At 38.0% G+C, this 18902-nt stretch overlaps 1 protein-coding gene and 1 long non-coding RNA gene across 16 annotated transcripts in view; one reads left to right on the forward strand and one right to left on the reverse strand.

Annotated features, from left to right (window-relative positions):
• LOC107983173 (uncharacterized) overlaps nt 1-17228 on the forward strand; it is a 40501-nt gene extending 23273 nt beyond the window's left edge. The window contains exons 2-5 of one of the 2 annotated variants that reach the window (XR_010004944.1): nt 3473-3577; nt 11858-11976; nt 13513-13651; nt 15660-17228. This is a non-coding gene — a long non-coding RNA (uncharacterized LOC107983173). Of the gene's footprint in view, nt 1-3472; nt 3578-11857; nt 11977-13512 lie in introns of both variants that reach the window. The other variant, XR_001730608.2, reaches the window with a different exon arrangement.
• Nucleotides 1-18902, reverse strand: part of robo2 (roundabout guidance receptor 2) — a 1412536-nt gene that overhangs the window by 167371 nt on the left and 1226263 nt on the right. For all 14 annotated transcript variants that reach the window (XM_062977135.1, XM_062977143.1, XM_062977146.1 and 11 more), the window contains one exon: nt 17225-17363. In XM_062977135.1, coding sequence (XP_062833205.1) covers nt 17225-17363 — 139 coding nt within the window. The remainder of the gene's footprint in view (nt 1-17224; nt 17364-18902) is intronic.

Here is an 18902-nt window from a genome sequence, read left to right on the forward strand (position 1 = left end):
CATTCTCAGACTACTGCCGCATTAGCCTTGCCTATATGTTCCGCATTTGGCATTCAACTTCTTGTTGTACATTGCTTATACACAGATCAGCTTCAGCAGATTCTTTGACTTGATCCAGAATTTCCAGTAAGTATTTTAACATGCTGTTTCAAGCTTGATTTTTAGGTCACACTGGGGGTGTACATTTTGTAGACACTCAACCTTGAACCAGCTTCAAGCTGGATTTTAGTGCCTGTGTAGAAAGGCCTCAATTAACTTGGAGAGCCAGTGTTTATCTGAATGAAGGGTTTTCCAACTTTGTAAGCCTGTTCCCATCATTTTTCAAAGAAGTATTGTCTAAGCTAGCACTTCATATATCAGGTTTGAAGCATGTGGTTTAACTTCCTTTAGTGAAGAGTTTTACAAGACTAAGCAACTACTAAATAACATCATTCGCACACTTCCCTGAATATTTAAATAGCTTAACCTTTTTAACATCAAGCAACTTAATGGTTCCCAAGATCATTTCACTTACAGTCACACACACAGCTAGGCTGTTAGTTTTATTATTTTTACTAAAAAAACTACAACTCTTAACTAGTTCAAAGCTTACAGCCAAATCTACAACATTGGTCTCAAGATATAAGAAAAAACTATTGAATGCCAAACTTAGGGCTTTTTTCTTTCCTCTGAAGTAAGTCCTGCAGTTATATCTGTCTTTCATTAAGGAGAGAGGAAAATATACAGGGGAACAGATGAAAAAACATTACTCAGTAAGAAATTCTTATAGAAATGAGGTGATTTTGATTTTGAAATCTGGCAGTCTCTTGCTTATATGAATGCAGTCTTTGTTGGTCTGATTAATGACACTTGTATAATAATGTGCTGACAGTCCTGCCACAGAGGCACTTTTTTCATGATATGAAGCACTGCTGAAAAATGCAACCCAATCAGATTTGGCCCCCAGACAACATGTGCCATCATCACTGTACCATGAACTGAGATTGATTGGTAAACAGCTGTGACAAAGTGAGGGTAAAGGAGCTTTGCATTTTTCTTGAAGGAAAAACTAGAAAATGTAATTGTGCCAAATGACAGTAATCAATAAGTAAAATAATTAATATAAGACTAGTTAACCTACTACATGTAAGTATAGTAGGAATTGGAGTATTGTGTGGTTTCTGGGCTGATGGAATTCTAACATTACACTCTTATGAACAACACATTTTCAAAATCCAAAATTATTTGGTGTTTTTTTTATTAATATATATTTCTACATTCAATAAGTATAAGTGCAAGAGGAATTTTTTTAATGTATGCTAGGAAGATAACAGTTTTTTTAACCTGATACATGTCAGTTCAAACACATCACTGATGTGAAGTTTCAGGTTACCAGTTATTAGCTGAGTAAACATTTTATAAGCAACTAGCTGTGTCCAGCCACACGTAGCTGTGGCAAAATGGTGGTGGTATTGCTTAAAAATTGTTGTGGAATTTTTATTTGACGTTATTTGTATTTTTTAATTAATTTTATTGTAACTTATCTTTTTATTTATTATATTGTATTATTTTCTTGTATTATTTTTAGTTACTTTCTGTTATTATAGTATTTTATTGTATGATTTTTGTAGTGTTTTTAATTATTTTTAGTGTTTTTTATTATTTTTATTGTATTATTTGTATTTATTTTATTTTTTATTCTTTTATTATTTGTGTTTTATTATTTTATTTTATTATTTGTATATTATATATTATTATTTGATTATATTATTTTTATTTATGTTTTTAATTGTATTATTTTATTTTGTTTTTTATTTGTTTTTTGTATTTATTTTATTATTTTTGTTTCTCTTTGTATTGGGTTGCTCTGAATTCTGTGGTCTGCCTGTTCATGTTCCAAATGTATTCTCTCCTGATGTTTTGCCTGCGTGTATGGCAGGCATCCTCAGAGGTTGTGAAATGTGTTGTAACAAAAGGAAGTGGGGTTTATATATCTGTGGAATGACCAGGGTGGAAGAAAGAACTGTTGTCTGCTTTAGGCAAGTGTGAATGTTGGAATTGGCACTGAATAGCCTTGTAGCTTCAAAGCCTGGATGGTTCCTGCCTGCCTGGAATGAACAAAACATGGCTCCCAGTATTTAAAAAATCTGTGAAATCAGGACAGTTAACTAAAGAACAGCACTGAGCAATCAGGGAATTCCAGACATGATGTACTGAGGGCCAGATAACATCTCCCAACAAAGGATTCCTCTCCGAAGCAGGAAGTAGGCAGACCTTGAAGGTGCAAGGGCATTCAATGGTAATCAAGGTGGCCAAGTGGAACATTCACAGTCGCCTCAGACAGATAAGAGTTGTTCCATCCTGGATATCATTGGTGAGATAGAAAAAAACATCTCACTTGTCTGTTTTCAAACAGATCTCATAACCTCTGAGGATGCCTGGCATAGACATGTATGGCAGTTTGGCAGCAGATAGGGTCGTGAGGGAATGTGATGTTTAATAGGCTTTTCCTGAATCCCTTCTTATTATCCAACATATTCAGTTATCCAATGTTTTGCCGGGGTTTTTATGTTGTATAAGTGAGACTCTACTGTATATTGATAATCTTATATTATCTGCTTAGAACTGGATTATACGAGGCTCCTTCTACACACCTGAACAAAATGCACACTGAAGTGGATTATATGGCAGTGTGGACTCAAGATAATCCAGTTCAAAGCAGATAATATAAGATTCTAAATGGGTTATATAGCTGTGTGGAAGGGCCTTGAATCTACACTGTCATATAATCCAGTTCAAATAAGATAATCTGTATTTTATAGGCAGTGTGGAAGAGGCCTAAGTGAGGCCTAATTCTGCCTGTCCCCTGGGCTGAGTAGGTTGCTAGGAGACCAAGTGGGTGGAGCTTAGCCTTCTAACTGGCAGCAATTGGCTAAAAACTATTATTCCTCTCCGTCTAATTAGGACTTTATTTTTCTTTTCTTTTTGTTGTTGGAACGTAGGGGCAAGGATGGTGGATTGTGCTGCCAAATTTCTAGGTTCTGGGGCTTGTACTTTTGTTGTTTAGTGGGAGGGGAGGACACCATTACTCATTTATATATATAGATAGAATTCTGATATTTAAGCAGTTGAAGCTACTTATATATGCCTAATGTTAACACCACTTTTGTGTTTGTATATGTCCTCCTTTTTCATTGTTTACACCCAAAGGACCCAAAACTACAAAACTAATTTGAAAAACCGAGATCCAACACAAGCAAACAAATCAAAAAAGGGGAAAAAACAGCTTCTGCTTGCTTTTTAAAAATGTTCTTCCACTCTTCTGTGACAAATGAGCAAAAATCTGACAATCTTATTATCACCCCATTTACATGCCAAATAAGGTCACCAAATCGCTGTATTATTAGTCTTGCTCGGGAAAAAAAAACATTTGGAAGTGTTTGCTTTTCACAACTTCAGAGATCTTGACTAATCTTTCTACTTGTTTCCTTAGCTTTTGGATACCATGTTTTTCCAGTCCTATGATATAATAGAGAGAATGAAGTTTGGAGTGGGAAGTGGTTCCCTAATGGCACAAAATCCAATTTGATATTGAAAGGTAAGTAGGGTCAACACTGGTTCATACTTAGGTGGGTGCTTCACTGTCAGAGGATTGTTAACTGAGGTAAACTGACTGTAATTTGTTTCATAATGGCTGGAGGTATTTTGTTATCTTCATTGGCATAGCTAAATAAGATGACACATCAGTAATTCCAATGGAAACTACAGTACAGTGTTCCCTCGCTACTTTTGCTTTTCGCAGATTCGCTGTTTCGTGGTTTTTAATAAATACTAAAATAATAGTATGTCATAAAATAATACTATAAATCCTTTTTTCTACTTCCTTCCTAAGGAGAAGCCTAAGGAAGGAAGGAGAAGCCAAAGGGAGAAAAAAGGAGGCTGAAGCAGCTTTGTTTTCACCTCACAAGGCAGCAGCAGACAGAGAAGCTACTTGCCAGTGAGATTGTAAACAACACAAATATAGCATCCCTACTTCATGGATTTTCACTTTTTGCGAATGGTCCTGGAACGTAACCCCCGCAAAAAGTGAGGGAACACTGTACTATTTTTATCCTTTTAGCAGAATGGGAGAAAGTGGGTCTTTGCATTATATCCGAAGCATATTTAAGACAATGTGTAGCCCCCCGCCCCCCAATTCCAGTAAGATTCCAGTACAGGAACATCCATGTTTCCAGGCATCTCAGTATTTAACAAAAATCTTTGTACATAAGAAGACACACCATGTCTTTCACGCTTTGTTCCCTTTGGTGGTTGAGAATTGGACTTGTTGCTCATTCTGGAAACAGTACTGCACTCTTCCCATTTTCCTTTCAACCTGGAAAAGTCATGGAAGAATAGCAGAAAGGTACAACACACACTCTTGAATCCAAGGAAACTGGGACAAAGGGGTTTGCTAGCAAGATATTTTTGGCTCCAGGTGGTCACTCCCTGAATCCGAGTAGCTGATGGTCAAAGCTGCTAAGGGGCTTGCTCCTCAGCAAGATTTGATATATACTGAAGAATCACCCTTTTCTTGAGGTGCAGAAAAGAGAGATGAGGCAGTTTGAGCAGAGTTGATATATATAAAACTGACAAACACTGATTAAACAAGCACCTGGTGATCAGAGAATTATAGAATCATAGAATAGTAGAGTTGGAAGAGACCTCATGGGCCATCTAGTCCAACCCCCCGCTAAGAAGCAGGAAATCGCATTCAAAGCACCCCTGACAGATGGCCATATATAAATCCTCCAGAAGTTACTGGGAGTCCTTGCTGCTTGCAATCATTTAATCTCCTTGACTGGAAGTGCTTGCAGTGCCTGTGTGTTGCTTGGGATTATTGACCTTTGAAATGACAACTTGTCTTAAACATTTTGGCTTTGGTTATCCAGAGACTATTAGCTTCGTGTAATAACTTCAGGACTGGATGAAACCTTGCCCCTATACCTCCCTTTATTCTCCAGGAATGTCTTGCTTTACTTGGGCATGACATTGACTTGACTGGCCTATTCATAGTTGCTTCTTCTTTCTATCCATTTGGACAATAGCTGCTGGAATCGCCATATGTTGTGGCAAATCAGGCGACCAATGTCGGGGCGCATGGGAAACCCGTCATCCCACGCCCCACATCACCCGACTCGACAGGAAACTGATTCCACAGGGGGAAGTGTCAACCACATGACTTCCCCTCATTGCTTCCCATGTTCTCACCATGGTGGCATATGCTGGCTCCGCTCTAGATGACCCACGGAGCCCTGCTAGAAGTTCCTCTGCATCGTTAGATGGGAGCTGATGGGCTCTGTTGATCATCTAAGGCTCCAACAGTATATGCTGCCAAAAGAAGCCCCTTATGATAAGGTCACTTGACACATCTCTCACATTATCCACTAGTTATGCAAATTCTTTCTTAGAACTATATTTCTATTCATAGCAACAGTGTTTGTTATTTAGTCATCAGCTCTATTAGGAAACATCAAGTGTTTATGACTTATTCCATTTCAAAATCCTAATGTGGTAAAGCCCTCTATTTTGTAATTTTAAAGCTTTCTGTTGTTAAAGAAAGCTGCGGTGGTGTAACGGGTTAAATTAGTAAGCTGCAGAACTTGCTGACCGGAAGGTCGGCAGTTCAAATCCACAGGATGGGGCGAGGTACCGTTGTTAGCCCCAGCTTCTGTCAACCTACCCTGTTTCCCCGAAAATAAGACAGGGTCTTATATTAATTTTTGCTCCCAAAGATGCACTAGGTCTTATTTTCAGGGGATGTCTTATTTTTCCATGAAGAGCTCACATTTATTGTTGAACAACAAAATGAACATTTATTATATACTGTAAAGTAGTTGTCATCACAAACCAGCATAACAGACAAACTATGAATCCTATAAAGAATTTCTTGTTACTACCATTATTTACATGTACAACAATCTATGGTACCTCTTGCAATTTAGGTTTCACAAGGTTTCCACGCTGATTTCTCTCTATTCTAGTTTCAATGTAGTCATGAATGATGAATAATATAATATACTATAATAATAATATGATAATATAATAATAATATAATGATATACAATATATTAATGAGATAATACAATATAGGATATAATAATAACAGAAAATGATAATAATATGGTATTAATAGGATAATATAATAATGGGATATAATAACAGAATAGCATAATAATATAATAATAATAGGATAATATAATAGAATAATAGAATGGAATAGAATGATATAAAATATATTAATAGGATAATATAAAATGGAATATAATAATAATAACAGAATATGCTAATAATAATAAAATAATAATATGATAATATAATAGAATAATAGTATAGAATATAATGATATAAATATATTAATAGGGTAATATAAAATGGAATTGAATAATAACAGAATAATAATATAATAATATGAAAATATAATAGAATAATAATAGAATAATAATATAATGATATAATAGTAATAATAGAAAAATATAATATAATTATTTAAAATATATTAATAGGATAATATAATAATGGGATATAATAATAGTAACAGAATATGATGATAATAATATGGCAATAGAATAATAGAATCCCAATGCGTCCTGTACCTTTAAGGAGCGAAGCCTTGGGGAGGAGTGGAAAGCCCTCTTCCTTCCTTCCCTCCCTTGCCCGGGCTCCAGGAGCCAATCAGAAGCCTCTGGGAAGCAAGGCAGCATGGCCAGGAGGGAGACGGAAGGAAGGAAGAAACGGCAGCAGCCACGGAAGGTTCTTCAAGCCTCGGCTGGGGGACAGGCAAGGAAAGGCAAGGCAGGGAGGGAGGGAGGCACAGAAAGCAAGCACTTTCCCTCCCTCCCTCCCTCCCTCCCTCCGGTGTATGAATGAGTGCTGCTTCTGCCCTGCAGCCATGCTTCCCAATGGAACTCTGCTGCAGCCTTAGTTGCAATCCCCCCAAAACCCTGCTAGGTCTTATTCTTTGGGGAGGTCTTATTTTCGGGGAAACACGGTAGCAGTTTGAAAACATGCAAATGTAGGTAGATCAATAGGTATCACTTCAGCGGGAAGGTAATGGCGCTCCATTCAGTCATGCCAGCCACATGACCTAGGAGACGTTTACAGACAATGCCGGCTCTTTGGGTTAGAAATTGAGATGAGCACCCCCCCCCCCCAAATCGCATCCGACTAGATTTAACCTTTACCTCTGTTAAAACAGAGCCTTTACCATTGTTAAAACATAAGCCAGGAGTGTGCATCTATGGCATTTGTCACTCCATCACCTCATAAATCTCTACTTGGATGTGGACAAAGGCTTCTAACTAATGAAAAATGGGAAGTGTAACTTATTAATGACACTACTCTGGACTACTATAGACCATTTTATTTAAAAAGGGGAGGGAGCAACAATCAATATTATGGCAGGATATCTCCATATCTGCAATGTCAAGGCAGAGTTCCACCCATTTCCCAGCTTTTGTTTGTTTGAAGGAAAGGTGGTGCCCAATTTGTTTAGTTCACATAATTCTATTTTTAGTGGCTCTTTTGTGGCTGGGGAGTACTATTACATATTACGTTCTCCTCTTCCTCTATAATTATTTTATACAGTATGATTAGTTACATTCCAACTAAAACTATATGAGTTTATTTCACTGAAGTGCAAACACAGAACTTTGATAACCTGAGCGCTACCTCACAGTCAGTTCATGCCAAACCAAGCAACAGCACTAGCCATGATGGTCTGTTTCATCTTCCACTGAAAAGCACTGATTAAGGTCCTATGGAATACTAGCACAACATGTCTCCATAGCACCTCCTCCCCAATTGCATGAACATTAAAGCAAGCAACAAGTAGCATGGCTCATCCACACATGCAAAAACAAAAAAACAAAAAACATAGTTCTAGCAATAAAGGGTACAATGAACAAATTATTTTCCGAGGTAAATGGGTTGAGTTTCAGTCACAAGGTAAGTGAATTTGCATGAAAGCACTGGCTGAAGGTCATTACTCTCCCATCATCATTCCATTAAAAAAACTAATGTGGCAGGTTTGGTTTCTCTTAAAATCATATAAATCTTTTGCTTTTTAAAACTAATTTGATAAAAACCTCTATTTTATTAAACAGGAAAAAAGGAAACATTGGCAATTGTTTGACTTATAAACAAGCAGTTATTAGTTCAACCACAAGCATAAATGATACAAATAAATTTAACCATTCTTATTGACTAGCATATCATTTATTTTGGTTTTTGCGAAGTCACAATGGATGATAGCTTTTCAAATGTAATCAAGTTGAATGCCTTCCAATCTTTATTTTTTGTTGAAGAAAGAGGAAACAAAAGCCACAGGGAAATATTTTTCCCTAGCTCTGTCATGCTTAGGCATGTCAGAATTAATTCACTGGAGGGTACTTCTGGCAAGGTAAGGATTTCAGTCATTCCATTTCCCTACATCATATTTACCAGCCCAGATAAATTCTAATAGCACAACATGTGGCAGTAAAGTACTCTATTAAGAACCAGATAACTAAATAATCTAGAGACTGCCTTTAACCTCTCCAGATGTACATAAGCTTACAAATAAGACACGACTCCCCTCTATCCATTGACAAGCTGTTGAGAACATCCTGTTGTCTTCCTTCTGTTTCTCATAAATGAAATTAATCTCTCATTGATGGGTAGCACAGGAAACCAGAAAATACAACAGATTTAGCAAGAGATGATATTGAAAATGCTGTACTTCAAATCAGAAACCACTTTTCTCCTCCTGTTCCTTAATTTAAGATAGTTAATTGTTATTAATTAAAATGGAAAATATGCTGATATAACCAAAGATTATATCCCACATGCCACAAAGAGAAGACTTGCTTCTAATTAATTTGCAATACACACAGGGTTGCATTTAGTTACAATCTGTGCTGTGATTAACTTGACTAAACCATATAATATCATAACATTATTAACTCATCTTTTATCAGAAGGACATTTCCCCATGGTCCTGTGTTGTGAAAAATCTAGTTCCATACCCAAGCTTTTCATCTGCATAATATAAATGTTCTTTTGTAAGTAAGCATTTTCTTATCTACTCTTTGAAAGACACATGGGCATTTAAGGTGGATACTTAGTCCATAATAAATAAGGAATGAAGTGATAATACTCATTTGTATTTGTTCCCATAGCCATTATCTCAATGTATTTGAAAATATGTGATTAGAGAAATTGTTAAAAGTTGAGTAGAATTCACACTTTCCATGCTATCGCCCCATGAAAATGACACAAAGTCATCAATAAAAGTACAAAACATCAACGCAGGTTAGTCTTGGTTTGAAAGGCCTTTTAGTTCCATGTATATCACTAACTTTAAAACCTTGCTAACTTTGAAGTGAGGACACAGCCTGGTTTTGAAAGAAGTGGGCGTGTTAATATATTGCAACATAAAAAGGAAGAAGAGAGGGGTAAATGTACAAGAAGCCAACACACACTCTTTTCCCCTGTAAACTATATTATTTAATCTTTGTGGGGGAAGGGGGCAAAAAAACAGAAAAACAGAAACATTGCTAATTCACGTGACCATGCAAAGAAACAAAAGATCTCTACAGTTTACAATATTATAGGTTTCATAAACAATACACAACTTGTTGTTGAAGGCTTTCATGGCTGGAATCACAGGGTTGTTGTGTGTTTTCTGGGCAGTATGGCCATGTTCTGGAACATGGGCATACAGCCCGGAAAACACACAAGAACCCTTATATACAACTTTCATTTCTTTCTTAGGCCCCATCTACACTGCCTTATAATGCAGTTTTAAACTGAATTATATGGTAGTATAGGTGGGGCTGTAGTTTCACACAGGAAGCATCTTAAGACCTCTTTTTTTTCTGATGTTAAAGCTGCTTGTAATTTTAAATCCCTTTGGGTAGGCAGCTGTGTTAGGCAATAACTTTTTAGTTTTTCCAAGTGCCCAAAGACCATGTTTTTAATGGTCTTTGTACTGGATCTCCCATGAGGCCTCTTCCAACTCTATGATTCTATGACTGTGGGTCTTGGGACACCTGATATCTGGCGTTAGCCAGCACAACAGCTGAGTAAATGGGCCTGCTGGTTTACCCAGTTCTAGGGACACTTCTTTGAAGCAGGACTCAAGCCCTGATGGTCCTTCCAATCATTGATGCTTTACCTCCAATGTTACTTTGGAGCACTGTCTCTGTTGAGGCCCGTGAAGCCTATGATGATGAAGACAGGGATATTCCGGTTGAGCCTGGTGTTTCTGTGGGAGAAAGCTAAAGTCCCCCCCCCCCCCCCAGATGATGGGAATGTTTTGGGTAGATCTGTTTTTGGGGAAACAGGCAGTGATTCTCATGAGAATCTGCTAGGGAATGACCCTGAAAGGAAGGTGGAGGAGACAGGATGGTTACAGATATACCATTGTTTACAGATCAGAAGGGATAGTATGAAACAGAGACAAATCCGGTGTAACCAAAGACTGAAAAATACACAGAGGGAACCCAGGTGTGAGAAAGATTGATGTCATGGACAAGGGGAGTATTCTTAAGGAATTGGAATTAATGTTCAGTGAAAAGATCAACATTAGATTTTTATGTGTCAAGTTGCCTGTCTTGGGAGCTCCAAGTAAAAAGTTCTGTTCATGGGTCTGTGTCTTGTTTTCCTGTTTAAATTCCACGTCTCCTGTTTGGATTACAAATCTTAATTCAGGTTTCAAGACTTCGGGATTATAGTCAAGTTCAAGTATCAAGCCTTTGGGATTATAGTCAAGTTTAAATTTCAAGCCTTTGGATTATGGTCATGTTCATGCTTTCAAGCTTTTGTTTATAATTCTAGTTTAAGTGCAACAACCATTTGATTGCAGTTTTGTGCTTTTGCCTTAAGTAATTTTTGGAATTCAGAGTTGGTCATTGCTTTTTGTTAAACTTCTGGAAATCTGGCTGATGGATGCATTTTGAAACTGTTTTTATATTGGATACTCTATTCTTAATAATTTTACTATTCTTGTTCATCTGTCTGGTGCTTAGGGGAAAAGGGGATCAAGTAGGCGGCTGGGCTGGAACAGTCTCCATAGATTCTACCTTAAATTCCAAGTTACCAAATTGTTGAGCAGTTTCTTTGGGCCTCCACAAGTGCTCCTCCCTCTTCTTTCTTCCTCCCACAACCTGGTGCTGCACTTTTGGCTCTCTGGGATGGACCATGTAGGCTCAGTCCATTTGCCTTCTACAACTGAATCCCAGGCTTATTTCTCTCTGTTCTTTGATCCCTGACGGACTTTTGATCCCTCAAGGGATAAGTGGTTTGCCCTCACCTTTGCTGTGGTCTCTCTTCTCTGACATAACTGCTGATTTGTTGACTCTCAACAACTGAGGTCAGGAAAAGCAGGAATGGATTCATAACTGTATGCAATGATTGAAGAACCTTAGTAGCAGTTACATTCACTCACATGGAAATCTTGGAAATTTCTTTAATGCTAGGTTACTACTATACAGCAAAAATACAAATGAAGAAAGCATGGACAAGTTCTCAGTTTTAATCCCTTAAACACTACTCTCTCAACACCCAACATTTCCTTCGCCCAATCTCCTGATCTTCAAGTCTGAATGAGTTCATGTTATCAGGCACCTTCCCATGCAGGGCCCAAGATGTTTTCATTTCTCGACCTTGGCTCATGGCATGGAGTGTGTTGTCTTTAACACACTGAATACAGATCCATGAGAGATCAGAGCTTTCTGGTAGCAGGCAGAAGAACTGAGTGAGATCATCACTTATCAGCAAATACAAGGAGGTTGTGCTGCACACTTTCCATTTATTGCAACAGAGTGGATCAACCTTTTCCTCCCATTTCATTTTCCAGGGCTACAACACTCTCTAGTCAGATGGACATTAATCATAGAGAGATGGGGACTCGCTCTACTGCTCTCTGCCACTGGATGAGGCCACCAAGTGCCTGGAGCCTGTCATATTTTTTCACAAGTAAGTTAAACAAGAAAGTTGACAGCAGAAAACCACAACACATGTATTTTCTCTTCACTTCCCCAGTCCAGGCTTCAATTCATTGTTATTTAAGTACTGATGATAGATTGTCCTACCAAATTAAGGAAGGAACTTTCCCACTTCAGTACCCCATTTAATTTTTGTAGCTTTGCTGCTGTAATGATTTACCATGAAATTTCACTGTCAGAAGAGCTGCAAACCTTGCTGCTAAAACTTGGGAGTTGGATATAGATTCTTCAAACTGTTTTAGCCAAATACTCATCTAATTAAAAATGTTACTATGTGCAGCAACTCAGAAGCACTCATTATAATTTTATATAAGATACATTTACAGAAATCAAAGTACTGCTCAGAGTAGAAATACCAAAAAAAGAGGAGTCAAGTGACAGATACTTAGATTTAAAAAAGAAATGGACTCCTTTCAGTGCAGTAGCTTCAGTCTCACAAGAGATGGCCCTGCTCTCTTCTCCCTTGTAAAAGGTTTAAACAGTTATTACAGCGTATCATAAATTTTAACTTGTAATTGAAAATCTTTCCACTTCCTTGGGAAAAAATCCTGTATCACTTGCTACATAATTACAGGCTATGCAGCTGGTCTCGGAGGCTTTGCGAGAAATTTGAAAACATGAAATGCTGTACAAACCCTAATCAAATTTTATTAAATGTTAAGCCAAGGAAATGTCATCCCCCACACCACAGAGTCTCAGAGTGCAATCGTGATTCCACATCTAAGCCTAAATAAAGCAGAAGATTCAAGAGTTGATTTGAGCCGCATTTAGTTAGCAGTCATTACTGATGCTCTCTATCATTTGGGGATCTCCCTGCCCTTCAGTATAAAAGTGTCAGTCCTGTTTGCATCAAGCACACATCAAGGAGAAAACTAGTGACATTAATAAGCCACTTGAAGAGATGCACTCTTGCTATTGTTAAGCTTGCATTTTGCAAACACTTTCAGAAACATAGCCAAACCAATTTGGAATGTTGTAGTCTATACTTTAACAATGGTATCATTTAAACTATAATATGAATACAGTACTGTTATTTTTGGAATGAGGCAGAATTTTGGTGAAATAATATATGCAGGCATACTTCAGTTAACAAATTATATGTATTCCTAGGCATTACTTCTTTAATGGAAAATTTGGTACCAGAGAAAGAAACAACAGGGATTTAATTTGAATTGCTTTAATACTAATGATGATTAGTACTATTTTAATATTTGTATATTTGTATATTTTAAATTTCATTGTAATGCTTTCAATGTTAGCTGCTTTGAGTTTCCTTATCGAAAGAAAAAGCGGGATATAAATAAACACATTAAAATGTTTCAGAACATTTTTATTCAAAAATAAATGAAACAAACACGTATGGAATGAAACAAACAGGTGAGATAAACCTTCCACAATGAAAAAAAAAATCTGAACTTTCTAACTGAGAACCTGAAGTTTTTATTTTCCCCTAAAGGGCATAGATAAACTCCATCATTGTTGTGATTTCTATTTTGATGGTTTATAGGGTGGGATAGCTGTTGAGACAAGCTTTTGAACCACTCTATTCAGAATCCCCACTGCTGACCAACCACTTCTGGACAAGATATTGGAAAGCATGGTCACCTCCCAACTTCAGGGATTTCTGGATGAAACAGGTTATCCAGGTACATTTCAATCTGGTTTCATGCCTGGTTATTGAACACAAATAGCTTATTTATTTATTTGTTAACCATATTTATATCCTGCCTTTCTCTACCCCAAGGGGGACTCAAGGCAGCTTACAAATGGCACTTATACAGTGCCTTAGGCATAAAACACAAAAATGAAATAGAATTACAAAAATTAAAAGTGACATAAAACGTAATTAAAATACATTCCAGTATGAGACACATCATCCAAAGGCAAGGTCTAAAGCTGTTCCAAAATCCATTGCATGATTCCCAGGTAATTTGTTTTGCACTGTGCTATTTGTCAAAGGCCTGCTCCCAAAGCCAAGTTTTTACTTTCTTCCTAAAGGTTAGGAGGGAGGGGGCTGATCTAATATCGTTAAGGAGGGAGTTCCACAGCCGGGGGCCACCACTGAGAAGGCCCTGTCTCTCATCCCCACCAGTCGTGCTTGCAAAGAAGGTGGGATTGAGAGCAGGACCTCCCCAGATGATCTTAAACTCTGAGGTGGTTCATAGGAGAGATACGTTCAGACGGGTAGACTGGGCCGGAACCATTTAGGCTAAAGACAGCACTTTGAATTGTGCTTGGTAGCAGACTGGCAGCCAGTGGAGCTGACGCAACAGGGGAGTTGTATGCTCCCTGTACGCTGCTCTGGTAAGCAACCTGGCGGCCCCCCTTTGGACCAATTGAAATTTCTGAACAGTCTTCAAGGGCAACCCCATGTAGAAGACATTGCAGTAATCTGTATGGGATGTAACCAGAGCGTGGACCACCGTGGCCAAGTAAGGCTTCTCAAGGTACAGGTGCAGCTGGCACACAAGTTTTAGTTGTGCAAAAGCTCCCTTGGCCACCACTGAAACCTGGAGTTCCAGGCTCAACTATGAATCCAGGATCACTCCCAAGCTGCAAACCTGCGTCTTCAGGGGGAGTGTAACCTCATCCAACACAGGCTGTAACCCTATGCCGTGTTCGGCCTTGTGACTGACTATGAGGAATCCTGTCTTGTCTGGATTCAATTTCAATTTGTTTACTCTCATCCATACTGTCACAGCTGCCAAGCACCGGTTCAGGACCTGAACAGCCTCCTTAGTAGCGGGTGGGAAGGAGTGATAGAGCTGGACATCATCTGCGTACAGATGACACCAGACTCCAAAACTCTGGATGATCTCTCCCAACTGCTTCATGTAGATGTTAAACAACATGGGGGACAATATTGAGCCCTGCGGGACCCCACAGAACAACGGATGCCGGGCCGAGCAAGTGTCTCCCAACAAGTTGCCTTGGTGAGTGACTTACACATAGAATTGGACAGGGGGAGTGGGTCCTGGTTGGTTTTACTGGAGCATGGTATCCTCCTGGGTTGCCTTGCTGAGATGGGACTTGGAGACACTGTTTTACAGTGGTTCTGTTCCTTCCTAAAAGGGCGAACTCAGAAGGTGGTGCTGAGGGAGTTCTGTTTGAGTCCCTGGCCATTGGCCTGTGGAGTCCCTCAGGGTTCTGTTCTGTTCTCCATGCTGTTTAAGATTATGTGAAACCACTGGGAGAGGTCACCCTGAGTTTTGGAGTGTATCTACTACTGCTTTCTACCCAAAGTCAAGGAAGCTGCCTTGGTCTTAAACCAGTGTCTGTCACCACCAATTGACTGGATATGGACAAACAAATGGAGCTTCATCCAGTAAAGACAGAAGTGCTCCTGGTCTGCAGTTTGGGTGTACTCCTGGATTTGGCACTGAACCTGGAGGCTCAGGTTTCTGTGATGGCCATGAATGCATTTGCACCTTTAAATTTGTGTGCCAACTGTGCCTATTTCTTGAGATGTCGGATCTGGAAACATTTTAAATTGGAATGTTTTTCAATGGTGTGGGCCAATTTGTGTCTTAATCATAATACAATAATAGTAATAATAGTAATAATAATAATAATAATAATAATAATAATAATAATAGCACAATACTCCAGACCTCACGATAGTGTTAAAAAACAAAGTATGGATTATCGATGTAGCAATCCCAGGTGACAGCAGGATTGAGGAGAAACAACTGGAAAAGCTGGCACGATATGAGGATTTAAAGATCGAATTACAAAGACTCTGGCACAAGCCAATCAAGGTGGTCCCAGTGGTGAGCGGCACACTGGGTGCCGTGCCTAAAGACCTTGGCCTGCACTTAAACACAATCGGAGCTGACAAAATTACCACCTGCCAGCTGCAGAAGGCCATCTTACTGGGATCTGCACACATTATTCGCCGATACATCACACAGTCCTAGACGCTTGGGAAGTGTCCTACGTGTGATCTAATACAACAGCCAGCAGGCTGTCTGCTGTGGACTTATATTATTGTGTTTCAAATAATAATAATAATAGATTTTGCTGGCTTGGGGGATTTTGGAAGCTTTTGTCCCAATATAACTTTTACAGGCACTTGCTTTGATCATTGAAATAATCATTTCTATCTATTGTACCATCCTTTGCATGTTCCATAAGAAATTCTGGTGACCACTGCTATTTGCCCTGCCTCATTACTCTAGCACCCACAGCCATGGTAGCCTGGCTATAGTAGAATCCTATTCTTTCCCAGCTCCAAATATGTTTACTCCATTGGTTGCTGCAGACATACCTCTGAAATGCAACACTAAGTCAGGTGCAAGATTTTTGTGAAAAGAAGCTTTGTTAGCAGATGATTTGGTAACTGAGATAGGCCTGTGTATTACATACTTATACCTGTGATAGGCAAAACATTGCAATCTTGAGTCACTCAAAATGGAATCGAGAAATGGCATCAGGCTTAATATACATTTGATATGCTGTTTGCTGCAAATAAAGGTTTTCTGAGCAAAACAACCATGTAGTACAATTGCCAAACTGTATGTAATTAAATCACAAGTGTACCAATTTCAAAAACTTCTTTGCAGCAAAAAGAAATTGCTAAAATTACCACTGCTTTCTTCAAGAAAAAAATGCAGCATACATATATATTATTTCTAGCATTACAAGCTAACTATTCAATGTTTTTACAAAACTATGAAACGTACAGGAACTGTGCACATTTGTTAGCCTCAGGGCAAAAACATGCACATGATGTACAGTAGAGTCTCGCTTATCCAACCTTCGATTATCCAACGTTCTGTATTATCCAACGCAGTCTGCCTTTTAGTAGTCAATGTTTTTGTAGTCATTATTTTCAATACATTGTGATGTTTTGGTGCTAAATTCGTAAATACAGTAATTACTACATAACGTTACCATGTATTGAACTGCTTTTTCTGTCGATTTGTTGTAAAACATGATGTTTGGGTGCTTAATTTGTAAAATCATAATGTAATTTGAAGTTTAATAGGTTTTTCCTTAATCCTTCCTTACTATCCAGCATTTTCGCTTATCCAACATTCTGCCAGCCCATTTATGTTGGATAAGTGGGACTCGACTGTACTATAATGATAAATGTTCAAGCAGGAATAAAGTTTCTTTACACAAAACATGTTTTCTGATTAACAGTATCAAATGTATAGTAGCAAATAGTAAATGTAACATTAATCACAATAAGTGTCAGAATAAAGTTTTTTTCCTACCTTCCTCTTGGCAAGTCATTGTCATCTTTCTTCCAACGCACCGTTGGCTGGGGATCTCCTTGAACTTGGCATCTGAATTCTACAACTTCCTCCTCCAAAATTACTTGATTGATTGGTCTCCTGAGAAATGTGGGTCGTTCTTGAAAAGAAGATTTTACATCAAACAACAGTTAGATTCCATAGCAAGTATACAACAAGCATTCAGTCCAAAACAAGTATAGTGCTTCTATATTCAAGAGAATTTTGCTTTCCACTTCCATTCCATGGAATACTACATCTCACATAGTAGCATCCAATTCCTCTCAATCAAATGTACTTTTTCTATGAAAGGGAAACAATACTTTATTTATCATATATGTATCCAACAAAGGTGCTTAATTGGGAAGGGATTAATTCTTTATTATGCTCCCAAGGTTGTACAGCAAGAGGCACTGTGTGTGAGGGGCTTTTTGATAACCTCTGTGAATAGAGGTCAGGTTAAAAGCAACCTGCTGCAATATACAAAGGTGCAACAAATTGTATGTGGTAGAGCCTAGGTTATTTAAGGCCAGTTTGCCCCTCAAGATCCCACTTTGCTTCCAGCTGACAACATACCATCCCACTTTCACTCCAGTATGAATCTAGCTGGTCAATTCTGGAGCAGATAGGAATCTTCTCCATACTTTTTTTTATATAATGAGCACAATTTTCTTAATTTTGTGTAATATTCAAATTGGCTTCACTACTTTTAACACATTCCATATAAACTATCAATTTATCTTTGATTTCTCTTGTTTTACATTCACGTGTAGCATCCTGAGTTTGATATTCCATTCCAGATTGTACTTGATCGTAAAGGTAGTTATTCCAGTTTTCCATAATCCAATTTTTAAAATCTTTCCAGTCCTATGCTATCACTACCTGTCCTGTTAAAATCATAGCTTTAAATAGTTCTTGATCTTTTACTTTAGCCTTATTGTTATCTAAAACTCCCATTAGCATCAAATTCATGTTCACTTGAAGCGGTATTTTTAATAGTTTTTCCATTTTCTTCAAGATTTTTTCCCAAGAGGCTGCTAAGGATGTGATTATGGGTTAATACCTGATCTCAGCTAGACCCGCATCAGGTTGTTTCCCTCATTTCTTTGCTCAGCCCTCACTAAAATAAGCTATAGATCAAATTAAGTGGCCCTTGTTTAACGCAATTTTCTTAGTTTGGTTTTGTTGTTTCATAGTTGGTCATCAAATATGAAATAATTACAGCTAATGCTGAGTGTACACAAACAAACAAAAAAACAATAGTGTCAGATATTGCCCAATAATAGCATGTGTTTTTATCCACAATAATACCAAATGAGATTGCACAAATAGTCTCTTGTTCATTGCAACTTTTATCGGGACTATTGAAAGTAATGCATTTTCTTGAAAGCAAAACACTGACTATTGAATTTTAACAAGACACGTGCAACAAATACATTCAAAATGCAGAGTAGAGATGCAGAAGGTATGCATATTAAACTATGGTATGTGTTATTTCCATTCTACATGATTTGAAGTTTTCCATCTTGTTTTCTAAGTATCATTCAAAATGTGTTGAATATGACCAATACCTAGTTATATTTCTATGGAATGGGGAGAGGGAGTACCACTGCCAATGCAATTAACATTCTTTATGTAGGATTAACTGGATTTGCATCAC

This window comes from Anolis carolinensis, chromosome 3 (assembly GCF_035594765.1).
Source record: "Anolis carolinensis isolate JA03-04 chromosome 3, rAnoCar3.1.pri, whole genome shotgun sequence".
Taxonomy (NCBI): Eukaryota; Metazoa; Chordata; class Lepidosauria; order Squamata; family Dactyloidae; genus Anolis; species Anolis carolinensis.